Source organism: Hyaena hyaena, unplaced genomic scaffold (assembly GCF_003009895.1).
Source record: "Hyaena hyaena isolate Hyena2069 unplaced genomic scaffold, ASM300989v1 scaffold_211, whole genome shotgun sequence".
In the NCBI taxonomy this organism is placed as follows: Eukaryota; Metazoa; Chordata; class Mammalia; order Carnivora; family Hyaenidae; genus Hyaena; species Hyaena hyaena.
Genome location: NW_024080847.1, coordinates 997,244 through 1,015,188, shown reverse-complemented (window position 1 = coordinate 1,015,188; position 17,945 = coordinate 997,244). Strand labels below are relative to the sequence as shown.

Sequence of the window (17,945 nt, the reverse complement as noted above, 5' to 3'; positions counted from 1 at the left end):
AGGCACCGGACCTCGCTGGAGCAGCTGCGCCCCCTGCCGGCCCGTAGCCGGCGGAAGTGCGAGACCGGAAGTTGCGTAATCCTCCGGCGCCGACACGGTGCGTCGGGCGAGGCCTTGTGGATCTAGAGGGTGCTGCTATGGCTTCCAGTGGGGTCGCCGTGAGCGCTCCGGGCGCGGCAAATGAAGCTCCCGAAATTCCGGACAACGTGGGAGATTGGCTTCGGGGCGTCTACCGCTTCGCCACCGACAGGAACGATTTCCGGAGGTAACCGAGGCCCGGAAACTTGTCCCTCTCTGGCCCTCTGCTCCCCTGTACACACCTCCCATACTCCCCTTCTTCGCCCAAGTTGGCGCCTTTGCATTTGCCAGCGTCTTGGCCTCGTAGTGACTCCGGCTATCCTTTGGGGAGGTCCTTGGCTGGGAGAGTTCCCGTGCGGCAAAAGCGACCTTTTCAGTAACTGGGCTGGAAAGAAGAGGCGCCAACACACACAGGCTGTTCGGCCCTGGGCGAGTGCTTAACTGGCCTTTGCGTTGGATCCTATTAGACCCGGGAACGAAAGCCAAGTAGCCACGTGGGTCGTGGGCAGCCTACCTTTGTAAAGATCCTCCCTCCTGCAGTTCTAGAACAGTGTTTTTGCCCCGGGAAGTTTTTCCAGGGTGGTGATGATAAAACCTTTTCCCGTAGTATTTTCATTAAGACAAGCGCTTCAGTGAGCACAGTGTTAATAAAATACTCTTTTTCCAGGAACTTGATCCTCAATTTGGGACTTTTTGCTGCGGGCGTTTGGCTGGCCAGGAATTTGAGTGACATTGACCTAATGGCCCCTCAGCCAGGGGTATAGCCAAATAGGTAAGCACTTAACCAATGCTCTGCGTGCCTAGGAGCCCTCAAGGCAGAGAGAAGTAATAATTTTTATCTTTATTTTCTATTTACAAAATAAAGGAGAGACTTGACATAGGCCCTTGACTACTCCTACCTAAATATGTTTACAGGTGTTGGAAGAAATTTTGAGTCTCTTAGTAATTTCCCTTCAGGCTTTTACATTTCTAATGCCACCCGTTGTCATGTGTCTCTGATTGCAGACACATGGAACCCCCTGTGGAACCTCCAACCTTCCAAAAACAGCCTGGAGTCTTTGACCATCACAAGACTTTTCCCTGATGGAAGTTGAAGGTTCATTCAGATGGGCACCTTCCTGCCCCGATTGCCTTTTCTTCGTTGAGCCCACTCAGAACTCCATTCTCTGGTTTTCAGTCAGGCTTCAGCCAAAGTGTTGTCCTCTGTTCTGTAAAGTTCTGTACATAGTTCTGAAGTTTCTGCAGTGGGTGGTTTTTGCTTTTGTCCTGAGGAATGGTATTTTAATGGTATTTTAACAAATATTTGGAATAAAGATTGCACACAAAGACCAATCCTTTTATTCTTTTAATAAGAAACTTCGGCTTACAAAAACAAGGTGTAAAAAGTCAAGATTTACAAAAATCATAAAAACATGATTTATATTTCACACTCGAGAGACAGGAACAAGCCTCAAACATGGATTGTAACAGGTGGTTTGCTTCACATTAAAAGATTAAAAAAAAAAAGGAAATTGTAGCCACTGTACTTGATGTGAATGTAAGAGGAAACTTATTTTTGAGGAATTTACATTTTTGATCAGAACCAGAGGAAGAAGCCATTTGGTGTTGCATAGCGTTTAGTGCACCAGGTGGGTTTTCCAGGCACCAAGGGGGCATTGTTGTAGTAGAGTGGGTATCTTTATTATTTTATTTTACTTTAAGTTTAGTTAAGTAATCTGCACACCCAACATGGGGCTCACACTCATGATCTTGAGATGAAGAGTCACATGCTCTTCTGACTGAGCCGGCCAGGCACCCCATCTACTAGGCATTTTTTAAAGTCCTGCTTTTCCATGCCAAGTCTCCTGTGGAACTGGTATGGGATTAATGGACATGAATTGGAAAGAGAGGTCAATATGAATGCACCACGGCGGCCTAATTGTTAGGGTTGACAGATGTCTAGCAATCTGTTCACAAAAGGTAAATAGGACAAAACTCCTTCTTGACACTACTGGCATAAATCTCGTTAAGAAATCTGAGAATTAGATTGTGTATGTATTTTAAAAAGCACCATTCTCTTGTATTGATCGGGTAGGTCCCACCTGTTAGGGAGACGTTTGAGCTGTGATTTCAGGCTTGTGGCTGGCTCACCATGAGGCCAACACCCTCTTAAGAATCTATCTGTACTGGCACCACAGATGATTTGATAGGTTTGTAACTTACTGGGTGTAAAGATGAGGAAGCATCACATACAGGAGAGCAAGGCTTAGGTTTGAAGCCATCACCTCTCAAAAGGTGACCAGGAAGGAAACGTTTAAGTCATAGCATGGATTCTAAGCCCCTTCAGAGCTGCATCAGACCTCTAAGACCAATACCAGCACCTCCTGTCCTGTTTCATTGGTATGAAACACATCCTTGAAGTCTGCAACCCGATCCTACTCCTAACTGAACAGTTCTATTTTAAATAAAAAGTTTTTTAAAGTTGAAAAGAAAAATCCAGCAATTAAGACATGGCAGCTTCCAAAAGCATAATTCACATTTCACTCAAAATTTAATGTTTCAGCTTCAAGTAATAGTGTTTATGGTTAGTTGGTTTTTAAAGCCATAATACTGGCAAGGTAAAGTTTCATTTAAACTGGCTTCATTCCTCAAAAGTGTTAAGACTCGAGCGAGCAGAGCTCTCAATTCTACAATTCCCCAGACTTTTGATAAGCAGTCAATAATTTTGTAAATGAAAATGCTGGCTTTCACCATTCCAACTCAACACCCTCCCCAAGGAAAGTCCATTTTATATGGGTCACATGACATTCAGCCCTGCCTGGTTACCAGTACTATGAAAATCTCTTCTACTCCCTAGTTAGATTTTAAATGGAAACATGCCAGCAGAAGGAAAGAATCCACAAAAATGACCATTTGCCTTAATGCTAGCATAGCCTAGCAGCTATGGTGTATTTAGAGCAATGTTTGGCTTGAAAGAAAAAAATAACACTTGGTTCAAGTCAAAGCCCTAGACCAAGAGAATGGTTAAACGTGGAAGATAATAAACTAAAGTCCCAGTCATATTTAGAAGGCGCTTTTCAGCTTTAGTGCTGACTTGAAAAAAAAAAAAACCACCACCAGGAAGATGCATACTTACCGGGTAAAAACCTAAGTTGCCATGGGAGATTTTTCTCCAAAAGTACAACCTCCTCACCTAATTAAGCCAGTAATTAGGCTGAGGGAACCAGCTATCAAATGTGCTTCAAGTGGTGAGCTTTCTAAACACCCTTTGGTGATGTCTCGTGAGCTCATTGGAAACCTTAAGGTCCGAGTAAAAGGAACAGGCTATAAACAGCTCTGCAGGTGAGCGGACTGAGTCTTCTCCCTTTCCACAGCTGCTCGGCACCTGCCAGGGAAAGGGGCTGGGGCCCGGGCGGCTGGCACAGGTTCTTCGAGCCTTCTCTTTTGCATATTACACAGTGCACTGGCTTGCCTTACAATTTCAAGGTTCACATACAGGGGAATGTGTTCTACACTGCTTCCTGAAATTTTGTGCAAAAGTACTTCAGAACTAATGAAGGTAATAGTAATACTTCAGGAGGAATCCTTTTTTTGTTTGACTTCTACCCTAAGTTGCCAAGCATTAGGGGAAAAAAAGGCCCTTTCTGAACATTTGTGCTCTCCCAACCAGCTGGAAAGCAACCCTTCCACTTAGAAGATGTAACCTGACAAGGGTATATAGTACATGTTTAGGAAGAGGTAGCACTCCCAGCCTACCCAAAAAGGCCCGAGTTCATGTTTGGAACACAAAAGGAGTGGTAAAAAAGAACAGGGTACATAGTCTGCCTTGAAAAGCAGCCATTTGATGAAGAGTCACAAATCCAAAGATTTTGGACATTACAGTAAGATTTCAGATTTTGGACATTACAGTAAGATTTCAGAATTTGCTGGTAATAATTATCTTTCACACACATGAAATGAAATGCTTTTAAAAAGTCTGATACCAAATGTTCTTTACACTATACAGACCCATTTGCCACTTAAAATGAAAAGGAGGCATCCTTTCCCTTCCTTTATCTTTTCAATCCCATGCAAACCATAACTGGGTACAAGGCACCAAATGTTATGAATTGTATAAAATTAGTTCACAAAGCTTTATCAATAAGTAAAACAAACTCCATTTCCCCCTCCCTGCTTGCCGCCCCCCCCTCCCCCCCACACCCAACCAAGTTTTCATTCTGTACTACTGTCAACCTCTCTCAGGCTTCTGGGGCCTGGCTGGGGCCATGCCCCACTGCCCAGCCAACCCAGCCACTAGCTCTTGCTCTGCGATGGAACTGTAAGCATAGCCAGTGTGGGGAACACGTACAATCATTGACTCTAGAAGCCTTGCCATTTAAAACAAAAATAAACTCTGCTATTGAGTCCATAGGACACATTAACACTTCTACAGTTTCTAATTTTATTCATGACATTTTAAGAGACATCTGGAAATTCTTTACAGTGTGGCACTGCCCCCCTCAGCCTGAGAGGGGACTGGATCAAAGCTGGCAAGAGCTCTGCCTGCCATTTAATAAGAGCTTCAGTTCCTGGCTGTTGAGGGCATGCCTAACTTTTTTTTTTTAAACACTAGCATGGATGCGTACTCTGAGGCAGCCGCAAGTATGAGGGTCAAGCTAGATTGAGGTAAAACTCCTTTCGGAGGGCCAGGGTGCATTCATCTTGGCTGGCTACGGCAGAAAGTAAACACACCAGCCAACTACGAAGGGCTCCGGGAACGGGACTCTAACTGCTTGTCTGGGAGAAACAGGCCCCTAAGGTTCAGTTAGGAGATCTTGGGTTTGATTTGGCAGCATCAAGTCAACTTCCACCTGGTTCTTAGTTTCTTCCCTTTAGAATGTTTCAGCTTAAAGTAAGATGCAACTAAGAATTCCATCTACTTCCAATATGCAAATAAATTAAAGGCAAAGGGAATTTCCCTCACAATAGCCACTGGCTTCTGCAGCAGGGAACTCTTTTAATAAAAATCTCCATAAATACTAACTTCTCAACAGCGTCTAGTGCTGCTGCCTCTGGGTACCTGAGGTGTCTGTGACTGCAGGGGCACCTTCAAGGGTAGGCAGCTCAGGGAGGACTCTGTCGTGGCTTCTAGTCCAACTCCTTTGAAACCATCTTAGTAATTTGATACACGGGTGCTCAGCTAAGTGAAGCACTTATTTTACAAAATCCTTAAATCTGCTTAATAATTCTTATAGATATTTGGTATAAAACTATTTTTAAAAATTAAATTTGAAGATTTTTTAGTTTTCCATTAAATGTTCATTTTTCTGAAGTATTTCCCCCCTAGACGGCCTGAGGGGTGAAGTAGATGCTCTAGTTCTTTTCGATGTGTAAGTTCTCTTTTTCTAGAATAATAAATACGGCATTCAAAGAAAGATGAGGCACAATTCCTATTTTCCTTTCCTTTTTACTTTTTTTTTTTTTTTTAAGTTCATGGGCTTTTCCATTGCCACAGAAAGTCTCCACCAGTCCTGCCAACTTAAAACCGCGGATCTAGAGAGCACAGCTTTACATCAGGGCCTCCGGCAGCAAGGGCAGCTGTGACACTTTAAAACAGTGTCCAGGAGAGGGTGAGCCCGGGGCCAAGCTTGTACAAAAAAGCCTGCAGTAGACAATATAAACCAAACAGCATAAAAAATGCCATACGCTATCGCTTCCAAATAAAAGCTAAATATTACAGAAACCTCACAGTGTTGGAAAAAGCAAGTTTAATTTAAAACATAGTCACTCCCCCTTCTCTATCCAAGTGAGCCATTTTCTGTCTGAATTTTCTCTGTGTCTCAGTGCTGTCTGTCAGGTCCTACGGGAGAGTCCATCTCAAAAGAGATCAACAGCAAGTGCTACAGATCCACTCTGGAAATGGGGCTCACCCACACCCCTAAGCTACGACCCTCATTCTTTACGCTCTCTTGTCCCAACCTCCCACCCTTCCCCAAACTCCCTCCACATCTGCTTCCTTCAAGCGACAGCTGTACTCCTACCTGAACTGAAATGTTCGTATGATACACTCAGTCAAAAGATGAGCATTCATGACAGGTAGAGGTCGATGGCGGCAGCCCCCATGATGACAGTTCTGGTCTGCGTTCACTTTTACTGGTGAGTCTAACTGAAGGACTGAGAAGGGAAATTCAGTGGTGCCTGATGCGGTGGAGGGTTTCCATCTGAGCGGTTTCATTCCACTTAGAAACTGACCCAGCATAAACAAAGATGTATTTTACCAGCACTTAAGTAAAGGACAGGGCACTCTTTTTTCCTCTGCTGGACTGAGTGCAGGTGGGTAAAGAAGCAGTAGGGATTATCAGATGTAGGAGGAGATGGGCTGGGGCCAGCAGCAGTGAACTGCTTGGATATACGGGGGCAGATTCCTCAGCCCTAGAAAAGCAGAAATTCCCCAACCTTGTGTTGAACAAGAATGTTCTAGCCCTCCAGGCACAAGAAAGCTGCTGCAGGCGAAGAAAAGCTGCATGCTGCACCGAGGTGAGGACAGGTGATAGGCATTCAGGTAAGGCCTGGACCACGGGCTATCTCTGCCTCTCCTCCACTGAGTTCTGAGAAAGCCTCAGACAGCGGACCTAAAGGCCAATTTAAACCAAACCATGTGCTTGCCCTACACCTGAACCAGGGATATGCTACAGAACTGGGTAGCCAGGAATGCCCTCCGGCTCAGTGTGCAACGAAGGACATGTCACGGACAATGTATTGCTTCCCTAGGTGAACTGCTCGTTCTTTAGGATGGAGGGTGGTTCATGCCAGTCTCAGAAGATGTGGAATGATTAAATGACAGCAGCAGCCAGGAGGGCAGGACACCGGACCAACCTCCCATTTGGTGGGGGTGAGGGTGGGGGATGGGAATTTGCTCTATGCATCTCATTCCACTCTTCCACTGCTATCCCCTAAAAAGGGAAGTCTGCAAGTTTTCAACCCTTGATGGTTACTTCCTTTGTAGGAACAAGTCCTTATTATTCACCTCCTGCCTGGAACCAGTCTCATCCAGCAAGCTGCCAGCCCAGGGCCCCACCTCATGTGCTCTGTCCCGGGCTCCTCACAACAGGACGGCTCCTCTGGTGCTGCAAGGAGGCCCTGACTCCTGGGGGAATCACAGAGTGGAAAGAAAACATGGCTGCTCTCCTGGCTGCATCTGATCAGCTTACTCCCTCTTTCTTCCACCCAGATCCTCTATCTGCAGAAGCAACTGATGAAAGAATCTTCATAGAAGTTACTCCTTTTGATGTGTTTTATCAAAGAGGGAATTCCCAAATCCATTCAAAAGAAAGTGACTACAGATCGTATGATAGGACAGGAGTCACCTGGCACCTTCTGCCGTAGTTCCAGTGAGGCAAACCTAGCAATCTGTTCCTGCATTAGACCTTATTTCCTATAAGAGGAAAGATGGATGAACACCAACAGTTCAAAAGTAAGCCAGTCCTTGACACATGCCTCCCGTTCAGGGGAAGGTCCGTGGTCTGCCCTCATCGTTGTTGCTGGACTGCACCTGAGCTTGGAGTTGAGCTTCTGAAATTCTTGCATTGCCCTGAACTGTTCTTTGTGTGTAAAAAAGGATGTAGGCTTGAGTTTTGCACACTTCCTCGACACTGCATACATTCAGCTTTGAGTCATTGCAGTGGACCCAAAAACCTAGGAAACCAAAGGAAAGAGAGAGAAAATGACTATCCAATTTTCATTTCCAGTCAGCAGGCAAAACCAGGAGATGAAGAAAGGGACAGAGGAGTTCTGCATAGAGCCAACCCCTGACTGGTGGTGGTGGGGAAGACTTACAGGTAAATGAAGCCGACAGACTTCCCTGCAACCACTGGCTTTAACCCCATCAAACCCCACCACAATACTCATACGGACTGACTGACTATAATTTTTGTCCTCGTTTCACTCAGGCTTTTCCATTGCCCACTAGGGCCTTCTACAAAGACAGACTGAAGACTGGGGGCTAAGAGATGGGAAGAGGAGGAGAGGTGAAATGCAAATGGAGGAGTGATAAAGGAAAATTTAGAAGGAATAAAAAGTTATTTCACTCTGGCTGCCCCAAGGGCTAAGGGGTTTATTACTGAAAGCACATCTGCAGCCCATGTGCCTCAGTATAATACCTGGGAGACTGCTCTGGGGTACGGGGACTGAAGCTCCTTGGGAGGGGCCCTTGTATCCCCACACCTCCCATGGTAAGGGAGATGGTAAGGATACAGTAAGTGCCCATTAAATGTCTTCAGTTTGATGAGGTGGGGCTCATGAGATTCATACATGATCTCTGTGAGGTGAGGTAAGCCCTACCATTTTTGCATAGCCACAAAGGAAACAGAGGTCTGCAGAAGCATTAATATTAGAATGTCTAGGGGTGCTTGGGTGGCTCAGTCAGTTAAGCATCTGACTAGAGCTGAGGACATGATCTCACAGATTGTGAGTTCGAGCCCTGCATCAGGCTCTGTGCTGACAGCTCAGAGCCTGGATGGAACCTGCTTCAGATTCTGTGTGTCTCTCTGCCTCTCCCACATTCATGCTCTGTCTCTTTCTCTCTCAAAAATAAACAGACATTAAAAAAACTTTTTTAAATAATAGAATGTCTAACGTTAACTGAGCATTATGTGCTAGGAACCATGCTAAATACTTTTACATGTGTCAGTTCCTGTCAATTCTTAGAGCAATCTTATGTTGTCACTTCGTGATATATCCAAAATTTGAATCCAACTTTCATAATTTTTTCCACTGGGTTTTAATGTATGCAATATCCCTCTAAAGATGAAATAAAAGGAAAGTGATGGAATGTGGACAAACCAACCCTTTTCCGTGTCCCCCACCCCACAGAGTCAAGCGCACGCACCTCCCTCTGTGTTGTAGCAATAGGCTGTGTAGTGTCCTGAGCCAAACCCTTTCCCGTGGTGCATGACCACTGCGGAGAGATCATAGGCAAAGGTCTCTTTGTCAAGAGAGGAGAGCATGTCCCTGCAGCAGTAAGGTTCCATGTTTAATACCTGGTCAAAGACGACATGGACCCCAATCTTCTCTCGATGATTACGGCCAGACCACCTAAAACATGAATATAAATTTCTTACTAGTAAAAAATGGCATATGCTATCATAGGTAGAGGAAGGTAAAACAGAGAAATGAGAAAACATAACCTTCCAGATTTGATTTGTGCATCAATAAAACAGTGATCAGTATCCGCATATATTTCCTGTGAACGTTCCGTGATGTACTCTGAAACTAGAAATCCCTAAAATAATCTTTTTGTAGTTTACTGCCTGCCCTTCTTTTCACAGATTTTATCATGCTAGATTCTGAAGATGACTCTATATAGTCCAACGAGGCTAGAAAATTAAGCTCGAACACCCAGTGCAGGCCAGCTGGTTACATCGGGCTGTGAGGGCGGAAGCCCTGTCCTGGGCTCCAACATTAGCTTGCTTTACTGGGCATGAAGCATTTAATCGCCATGGAAAGTGCAGGGTCTCTAGGGAACAGGCTTCCCCTCCCAATACCAAAGCCTTTGAAGCAGCTACCCCACAGCTCACAGCCACCTGGAAGGCCCCAGGGCAAGCTCACCTGAATCTTTTAAGGTGCAGCCGGAGGACCTGAGGTAGTCTGTAGATCATTAACTGCTTTCTAGCTTCACTCAGAACAAGGGGTTTTGGATTGGATTTTCGTCGTTTGCCTATATGGCGTGGGAAGGCAGAAGACAGAGATTGTGAGGAGTCTCATTCTTTCCTAGCTAGGGCAGAGACAATGACTTGCCACTCAATATGCATTCTCCTTTTTTTTTTTTTAAATTTTTTAATGTTTTATTTATTTCTGAGAGAGAGAGAGAGACAGCATGAGCAGGGGAGGGTCAGAGAGAGAGGGAGACATGGAATCTGAAGCAGGCTCCAGGCTCTGAGCTGTCAGCACAGAGACCCACGCGGGGCTTGAACCCTTGAACCGGGAGATCATGACCTGAGACAAAGTCGGACGCTTAACCGACTGAGCCACCCAGGCGCCCCTTTTAATGTTTATTTTTGAGAGAGAGAGACAAGAGTGTGAGTGGGGGAGGGGGAGAGAGAGAAGGAGACACAGAACCGGAAGCAGGCTCCAGGCTCTGAGCTGTCAGCAAAGAGCCTGACATAGGGCTCGAACTTACAAGCCACGAAATCCTGACCTGAGCCAAAGTCGGATGCTCAACTGGCGGAGCCACCTAGGCGCCCCAGGACAGAATATTTAAACAGATTTTTTTTAAGCATGATTTGTTTGTGGCATATACAACTACTTAGAAAAGAAACTGCTGGTTTTGTAGTTTTATACTACCTAGTTTTTGAGCCATTTTCTTGGAAAAGCACATTACCGAACATGTAGGACAAAGGTGGCAAGCTGGCCAAATTCTTCCAGTCCAAAGTAGGAGCAGTGCTCAGAGTCCAATTTTATTTCTGAAGCTACTGACTTGTGAGGAGAATGCATTTCTTTTTTCTCTAATATTTACTTATTTTGGGGAGAGTGCAAGCGGGGGAGGGGCAAAAAGAGAGGGACAGAAGACCCGAAGTGGGCTGTGCTGGCAGTCTGACAGCAGTGAGCCCAGTGTGGTGCTTGAACTCACGAACCACAGATCATGAACTGAGCCAAAGTCGGACACTCAACTGACTGAACTACCCAGGTGTCCCGAGGAGAATGCATTTCTAAATTACATCAAACAGGGAATCCTGGGTGGCTCAGTCAGTTAAGTGTCTGACTTCAGCTCAGGTCATGGTCTCACGGTTTGTGAGCTGAGTCCCACGTTGGGCTCTGCTGACAGCTCAGAGCCTGGATCCTGCTTTGGATTGTGGGTCTCCCTCTCTCTCAGCCCCACCCCCCCACTTGTGCTCTATCTCTCTCTCAAAAAGCGAAGTAAACGTTAAAAAAAAAATAAGTTACATCAAATAAACCATGGAAATAAAATTCTCTTAATTTCCATCAGAAGCCTTCTCTATAACCATTTACAAATGACTACTCCGTTATTATATTAATCAGCCTGGTGAATGGAGGGGAATATAAAATTAGTGGTTAGTGGTCCACTGTGGTGCCTGCTAATTGTCTTTGAGACATGGTCTCAGTGTCTGAAGAACCTGCCACCTGACTCTAGGTTATACCTGTACCACTAAGTTATACCTGTACCACTCGTGGAGGGTAGCAAATCACAGCCAGAGGACGCTCCATGCAGCTTCCTGCGACAACAGGAGGTGAAGCTGCTGGTCTCATAATGGACTGCAGCAACACGAGTGTGCCACAGAACCTTTTACTAGGGCCGGTGGTCATGACATGTAAGGGGCCTCAACAGAAGGAGAATCCAAAGAGGGGCCTGGCCTTATTTTACATTCTGATTCACCAGTGGATTTTCAAAAATTATTGCAGCTCTGCCTGGGAACCTTGGCAGTGACTGCCACTCTCAGCAGAGGGAGTATGTGAGCTACGATGAAGACAATATAGAATCTGGCTTTGTTTCCCTAAAATGAAATTCACAAAGAAAAGGAAATGACTGATTCAGCGGAGATTGATCAGTTCTGTCTCCATTTGATTAAGCTGGCCACACAGAGAGGGAGAAGACTGATAGTTTTGAAACCTCACAAGCAACAACAATGCATCTCGTACTTGAGCCATAGATTTGCTTCCCTGCTATTATCTGAACCTGCCTAGAGAAATCCTGATAAACTGGCACATCTGGCAACTAGAAAAACAAGGCTTTCTTGCAAAAATCAATAAAAATATTTCTTGCCCAATCTATCATGTCTGAGAATTATGGAGTTAAAGCTGTTAACATCCTTCTGTTCCTTACAAGTAAAAAGCTTTACAAATCACTGTCTTAAGAAAGCAAAATAGGGGCTGCTTGGGGGGCTCAGTCAGTTGAGTGTCTGACTTCGGCTCAGATCATGATCTCATGGTTTGTGGATTCGAGCTCCGCGTAGGGCTCCTTGCTGACAGCTCACAGCCTGGAGCCTGGTTCCAATTCTGTGTCTCCCTCTCTCTCTGTCCCCCACTCCCCCAGCTGCACTCTGTTTCTCTCTCTCAAAAATAAACATTTTTTTTAAAAAAAAAAAAAAGGAAAACCAAATAGATACTGCTGTTACTAAGATCATTTAAGTCACTATCTTTACATCTCAATGAGGAACAGGGCAGGTGACTCTACAGTCAACCAAGTACAGCGTTTTAAAATGGCAAAGTGGGGCGCCTGGGTGGCTCAGTCAGTTAAGTGTCTGATTCTTGATTTCCACTCAACTCATGATTTCATGGTTTGTGGTTCATGGGATCGAGTCCCATGTCAGGCTCTGTGCTGACAGCCTGGATTCTCTCTCTCCCTCTCTCTCTGCCCCTCTGCTGCTCATGTGTGTTATCTCTCTCTCTCAAAATAAATAAATAAACGTTAAAAAAAAAAAAGTGACAAAATTCTATCAAGTATGACTGTTGATTTTTGTCCTGATTTCTTTAGGGAAAACATATTTCCCACAATTTACTATTTCAAAAGATCATATGCAAATATATTAAGAAGGGTCATTATAAGATTGTGGCTCTCAAAACTTGTAGTCCAAATTATTTTCTGGTTGCAAATTGATTTCAAGATATCTACACAACCCATTAATCTTAGCTTCCCAATCTTGACATGCCAAAAAACCCAAACATGAGTTTTCCAAGCATTTGCTCTGTATTCCTGCTGTATGTGCTGGGTTAGCAAAAGCATGGAGTGTCAGTGTGGCAAGACAGAAGGAGCTCTGCGTTGGACGTCTATGTCACCACATGGGAAGAGTTCCACTTTAAAATTAGAGCCATGACAGAGATACGTTATGTAAAATTAGAGCCATGACAGAGATACGTTATGACCTCCTTCCCCACCTCCCCCAGTGCACGGCCTGTGAAGGCCTGTGAAACACATGCAGAAAGTAACCATGAAGCTGATGCCCCTTAGGACTTGCTTTCTTGGTCTCATACCAATATTCAGCATCAATTCTGACAGACTTGAAATCCACAAATTCAGTACAAAAATACATGTTTCTGACACCATAACCCTCAAACACGCTAAGCCACCTGACTGTAGGTGAAATAAGAAGTGTCAAATCTATATTCATGAATTTAAGCAGGACCCTTGTAGTACTACAAAGCTAAGTACTAACATTTTTTTTTTTTTAGCGTTTTATTTATTTCTGAGAGAGACAGCATGAGCAGGGGTCAGAGAGAGAGGGAGACACAGACTCCAAAGCAGGCTCCAGGGTCTGAGCTAGCGGTCAGCACAGAACCCGACGTGGGACTCGAACCCAAGAACCTTGAGATCATGACCTGAGTAGAAGTCAGCCGCCCAACCGCCTGAGCTACCCAGGCGCCCCAGTGCTAACATTCTTAGAGTCCCTATTTCAGGATCCACACTTTCAAATGCCTCTGGAGATAACTACTAATGTCAATCACAGCAGGAGTCAAAGGAAGCCCAACACCTAGGTTTTGTTTTGTTTTTTTAACATAGGACGCCCACATGCTTGTTTTTAGGAAAATGGGAGAAAAAAAATCTTTAAAAGATGCTTTAGAACCACTCAATATTATCAGTGTTACTTTTGACTAAAAGGGGAAAAGCAGCATCTTAAATTGATATTCCAGGTGCACACCCCCCCCACCCCCCTTCCACTTCCCAGCACTCACTGTTACATTGGTCACAAGCGTAGATTCTCCCTTCCAGGGCCTCTGTCTCTGTGAACTTGGCCAGCATCTCAGTGAGCAGGCACTCTGTCTGATCCAAAGGGACAAACCCCTTTTCTATGCAGTGATACCGCTCAGGGAATTCCAGGGACAGATCCCAAAAGGGCTCAATGGTATTGGATTTGTAATTGCATGATATACATGTGACCTAGAATGAAAAGATTGATTCACAGGTTACGTAATCTCCCATACACTTTTGCTCGATTTATACAAAACACATGACTTACCCAAAACTAAGTGTAGTTTTCAAAAAATCTTTCATTGTAATATTAAAATAACAAGTGTAACTTTAAGAGCATTAGAGCATATTACTTCTGGTATACATTGCTAACTCTTATGCTAGCTGGAACCAGGAACCCACGCAGCACAGAGATTATTACCTACCCCTTCTCTCTTCTGTTCCAAAGCAGGCTCTACCTTTCAATGCTGTGGTAGTACAGATTGAAGGCTATCATGGGATCACTCACGGATCAATCTGGGACAGATTTGGCAGATTCCTGTCCGCTTCTCTCATCCTCACTCCTTCCTCATCCAGACTTTGCTCCTTCTGCCCCCTCCAACTTGCCTCTCTTTTTTGCCCTTGTTTCTTGCAGTATCCCTACACAGATCCCTGTAGTCAAAGAGCCTTAAGGTACCTAATTAGACCTTCTCTCCCACTGAAACCTTCCCAGTCTTGCAGTATCCCTACACAGATCCCTGTAGTCAAAGAGCCTTAAGGTACCTAATTAGACCTTCTCTCCCACTGAAACCTTCCCAGAAGCACCTTTCTTCCTGTGGAGCCTCAGGGGGTAGAGGAAGTGCCCATAAATGGTCCCCCTTTCACATGCTAAAACACAGAAGCCTAAATAAACCTTCTCTTCCATCCCATTCAGCATCCTTTTAAAAATACCAAGACACAAACCTCAGAAGCATAATGTAGAAGTTTTACCTGAATCTCCTAAGTTGTCCACTTTTTTTAACTCTAAAAATTCTCTCTGCACATACTCACAAAATCTTTATTATGAGTCTTAGCCTATGTCCGTACATGGCTAATAATCCAGAAAAGACTAGGTCATGAGGAACAGGAGAGGGGCTTGCTTAGGCCTTGGGCATACTCCTAGCCACCTCCCTTCCTTTTACGTAAAGAAATGTCCTGGAAGGAAGAATGCTCTTTCAAACTGCTGTGGAACCTGGGTTATAGGCAAGCTGTTTGGTCGCCTATAATGGCATGTCAACAATGGGTCCTTAATTATAACAATGAGAATATTATATGACCTATATTGTCATTAAAGCTTAAAGACATTCACTGAAAATGAAGCGATATGGCAAATTCAACCGAAAACCTGCCGAGAAAGAGGCGGCAAGTTCACCGAGGAGCCCATACAGCCAATGGCATGATGAAAGGTACAATGGTCACCCTCCACTATGCTTAATTACAGCAAATGTTGGCTACCCTAGTCCGCCCGCGCGGATAACCTGGGGGAGGCGCTCACAGGAAGCCCAAACTCTACCCAGCAAGCCCCCCTGCAGTGCGATGGGCAGAACAGGTGTCAGGGTGGGCCAACCTACCTGACTGAGTAGCTGCCCGTGGAATATGGTGTTCACGACCTTTAAGACCTGTTTGGTGAGCTTCCTCTGGGAGAAGGGGATGAGGATCCGGCGCGTGGTGCCCTCGGACTCGAGCTCTTGCTGCACTTTGTGCAACAGCTCGCAGAGGAATTCCTGCGCGTCCTGCTGGTCGTAGCCCCGGAAGGCGGGGATCAGGCTCCACACGGAGTGAAGCATGGCAAAGGGCGACACCAGGGCCCACTTCCCGGACCACATGACACGGAAAAGGGTGTGCAGTTCGTGACAGAGGGAAATGTGCTTCGAGCTCGGCTCCTTGTTCTGGATGAGTTCTAGGCTCCTGCTGATGGAGGCCCCACCGTTGAAGCAGAGGCCCTCCCGCCCGCACGACTCGGCCCGGTCGCTCCTGGCCGACAGCTCCGTAGCCGAGCTGCTGGCCGGCCTGCCCGAGAGCGGAGCCTTCCCGTTGGGGGCCTTGGGAAACAGCTGTCGGGTCTGGGAAGGGTCGAGGTTCAGGAAACACTCGCGGAACTTCTGGAGGTGGCTGAGCACCTGCAGGATGGAGTTCATGTAGCAGGTGTTGCCCAGGTTGCGCAGGCCCGTGACGCCCGGCGCGATGGCAGGCGCGCGGCGCGGCGCGGGGCGGCCGGCGGCGGGAGCGCGCGGCGCGGCGGGCCGCGGGGCGGCGGCGCGCGGCGCGTGCAGCAGCAGGCGCGCGCTCTTGCGCGGAGGGGCGCTGGCCAGCTCCTCCAGCAGCCGCCGCTTCACCTCGCGTCGCCGCTGCCGCGCCTCCTCCTTCTTGCGCTCCAGCGCCTCCTCCTGCCGCCGCTGCTCCAGCTTCGCCTGGCCGCGGGAGCTCTTCTCGAACCAGAGCCGCAGCGTCCTGGCCAGCAGGCGCTGGCGCCGGTACCACAGAGCCGTGAGCATCTGCGGCTGTCCCTGAGGAGCGCGCTGCGGCGGGACGGCGTCCTCGCTCGAGGCCATGGACCGCAGCGTCCGGCCGCGCCTCAGCGGCGGGTCCTGCTTCTGGCCGCGGACCGCCAGGAGGGAGCTTCTGAGCAGCTTCAGGTCCCCCTCGGGGTTATCGTTGAGCACGTAGTCCTTGCACAGGTAACAGAACACGTACAGATCTCGGACCTCCATGGCTAGCGGGTGCCCAGTGTCCTCAAAGTGTTTCAGGGCGTGATCCTCGATGTAGCGGCCGCAGGCCACGTGCGAGCACTTGAGACAAGCCCACGCGGACTCCGTGGTGGCGCACTCCCTGCAGCACCACTTCTGCGGGTTCAGGATGGAGTGGTCCTGGGCCAGCCGCAACCGCCCGACATGTTTGCATCTATCCATGTCTTATGGAAGGCTCCAGTCTTTCAACCTGGCACGACAGGGCCCCCAGAAAGAGAGGGAGGGAGAGAGAGAGAAAGCTTTCAGCAAAACATTTTCCTAGAAAGAGGGTTGCAACTGCCATTTTCAACTCAATGCTCATTAGTTTTCAATTCAAAATTGATTCCTTTGGAAGGAAGAAAAAAAATACTGTCTTGGGAGGAGGGCTTAGCGCCAAGTTCAAGCTTTACATTTTCTAAGCCTGTATAAATTCCTGAATAGCAGCTCATTTTTACCTGAGTCCTATTTGTATTACTTAGGAAATGATATTACCCTTAGTTCATTAACATTGCACCCAACTGGCCACTAGGGGAAAGAAACTTGTATTCCGAACCATCTCCAAACTGATGATGTCCTCTGTATCCTGTACTGATCAAGATCCTAGTTGTATGTACAAAGGGACAGAGGAGAGGAGAGACATAATGTTTCAAATACCTATGAGAGATGAAGACCCTCAAATATAAAGGCAATCTTAGGTCAGTTTCAATGTATTTCAAAGCAGAGATAACAGAATAGGTAAAGGTAAGAAAGAGAAAGTCCTCTAGACTACAAGGTGACATTTTTCTTTAAAATTTTTTTTCTTTAATGTTTATTTTTGAAAGAGAGAGAGAGACAGAGTGTGAGCAGGGGAAGGGCAGAGAGAGAAGGAGACACAGAATCCGAAGTAGGCTCCAGGCTCTGAGCTGTCAGCAAGGAGCCCTACGCGGGGTTCAAACTCACCTGAGCCGACATCAAGAGTCAGAGGCTCAACTGACTGAGCCACCCAGGCACCCCTAAGGTGCCATTTTTCTTTTCTTGGGTCCAAAGAACCTGGCTAAGGAGGTAGTCTGTGAGCCTGAATCTAAATAACTTTTTTTTTTTTTTTTTAAGTAGGCTCTATGCCTAGCATGGTGCTCAAACTCACAACCCCTAGATCAAGTGACACATGCTCTACTGACTGAGCCAGCAAGGCACCTGAATCTAAATAACATTTTAAATGTCTACTATAGTCTGAATGTTTGTGTACCCCCCCAGTCATGTGCTAAAGTACCCCTTGCCCAAGGTGATGGTATTAGGAGGCAGGGCCTTTAGGGGATGATTAGGTCATGAATGGGGTGACCCTCATGGGATAAGCCTTCATGAATGGGATTTTAGTGTCCTTATAAAACAATTCCCTCAACCCTCACCCACGTGAGGACACAGTGAAGAGCCAGTGTTATGGCCATGAATCAGGAAGTTCTTACCACACATGGAATCTGGTGCCA

At 46.4% G+C, this 17,945-nt stretch overlaps 2 protein-coding genes and 1 long non-coding RNA gene across 7 annotated transcripts in view; 1 reads left to right on the top strand and 2 right to left on the bottom strand.

The window, feature by feature from the left end:
- The first annotated feature begins 47 nt into the window (after window positions 1-47).
- Window positions 48-1,410, top strand: TOMM6 (translocase of outer mitochondrial membrane 6). The gene is made up of 3 exons (XM_039242626.1): window positions 48-265; window positions 746-850; window positions 1,084-1,410. Exons 1-2 carry the CDS (start codon window positions 138-140, stop codon window positions 840-842), a joined length of 225 nt encoding a protein of 74 aa, XP_039098557.1. The 5' UTR covers window positions 48-137; the 3' UTR covers window positions 843-850; window positions 1,084-1,410.
- Window positions 1,411-3,155: 1,745 nt separating this feature from the next.
- LOC120238708 lies at window positions 3,156-7,032 on the bottom strand. The gene is made up of 2 exons (XR_005530292.1): window positions 6,078-7,032; window positions 3,156-5,698 (listed from the first exon to the last, which is right to left on the bottom strand). It is a non-coding gene; the product is annotated as an uncharacterized LOC120238708 (long non-coding RNA).
- Window positions 7,033-7,312: 280 nt separating this feature from the next.
- USP49 (ubiquitin specific peptidase 49) overlaps window positions 7,313-17,945 on the bottom strand; it is an 85,181-nt gene continuing 74,548 nt past the window's right edge. For all 5 annotated transcript variants that reach the window (XM_039242621.1, XM_039242622.1, XM_039242620.1 and 2 more), the window contains 5 exons: window positions 15,328-16,693; window positions 13,723-13,927; window positions 9,643-9,751; window positions 8,924-9,129; window positions 7,313-7,731 (listed from right to left, as the gene is read on the bottom strand). In XM_039242621.1, the coding sequence (XP_039098552.1) occupies window positions 7,541-7,731; window positions 8,924-9,129; window positions 9,643-9,751; window positions 13,723-13,927; window positions 15,328-16,665 (2,049 nt within the window). In that variant the 5' untranslated portion in view covers window positions 16,666-16,693 and the 3' untranslated portion in view covers window positions 7,313-7,540. The remainder of the gene's footprint in view (window positions 7,732-8,923; window positions 9,130-9,642; window positions 9,752-13,722; window positions 13,928-15,327; window positions 16,694-17,945) is intronic.

Bases quoted from the DNA above. Each gene is read 5' to 3' on its own strand.
- TOMM6 (XM_039242626.1), top strand. From the start codon at position 138: ATGGCTTCCAGTGGGGTCGCCGTGAGCGCTCCGGGCGCGGCAAATGAA. The intron at 266-745 runs GTAACCGAGGCC...CTCTTTTTCCAG, and splicing joins GACAGGAACGATTTCCGGAG to GAACTTGATCCTCAATTTGG.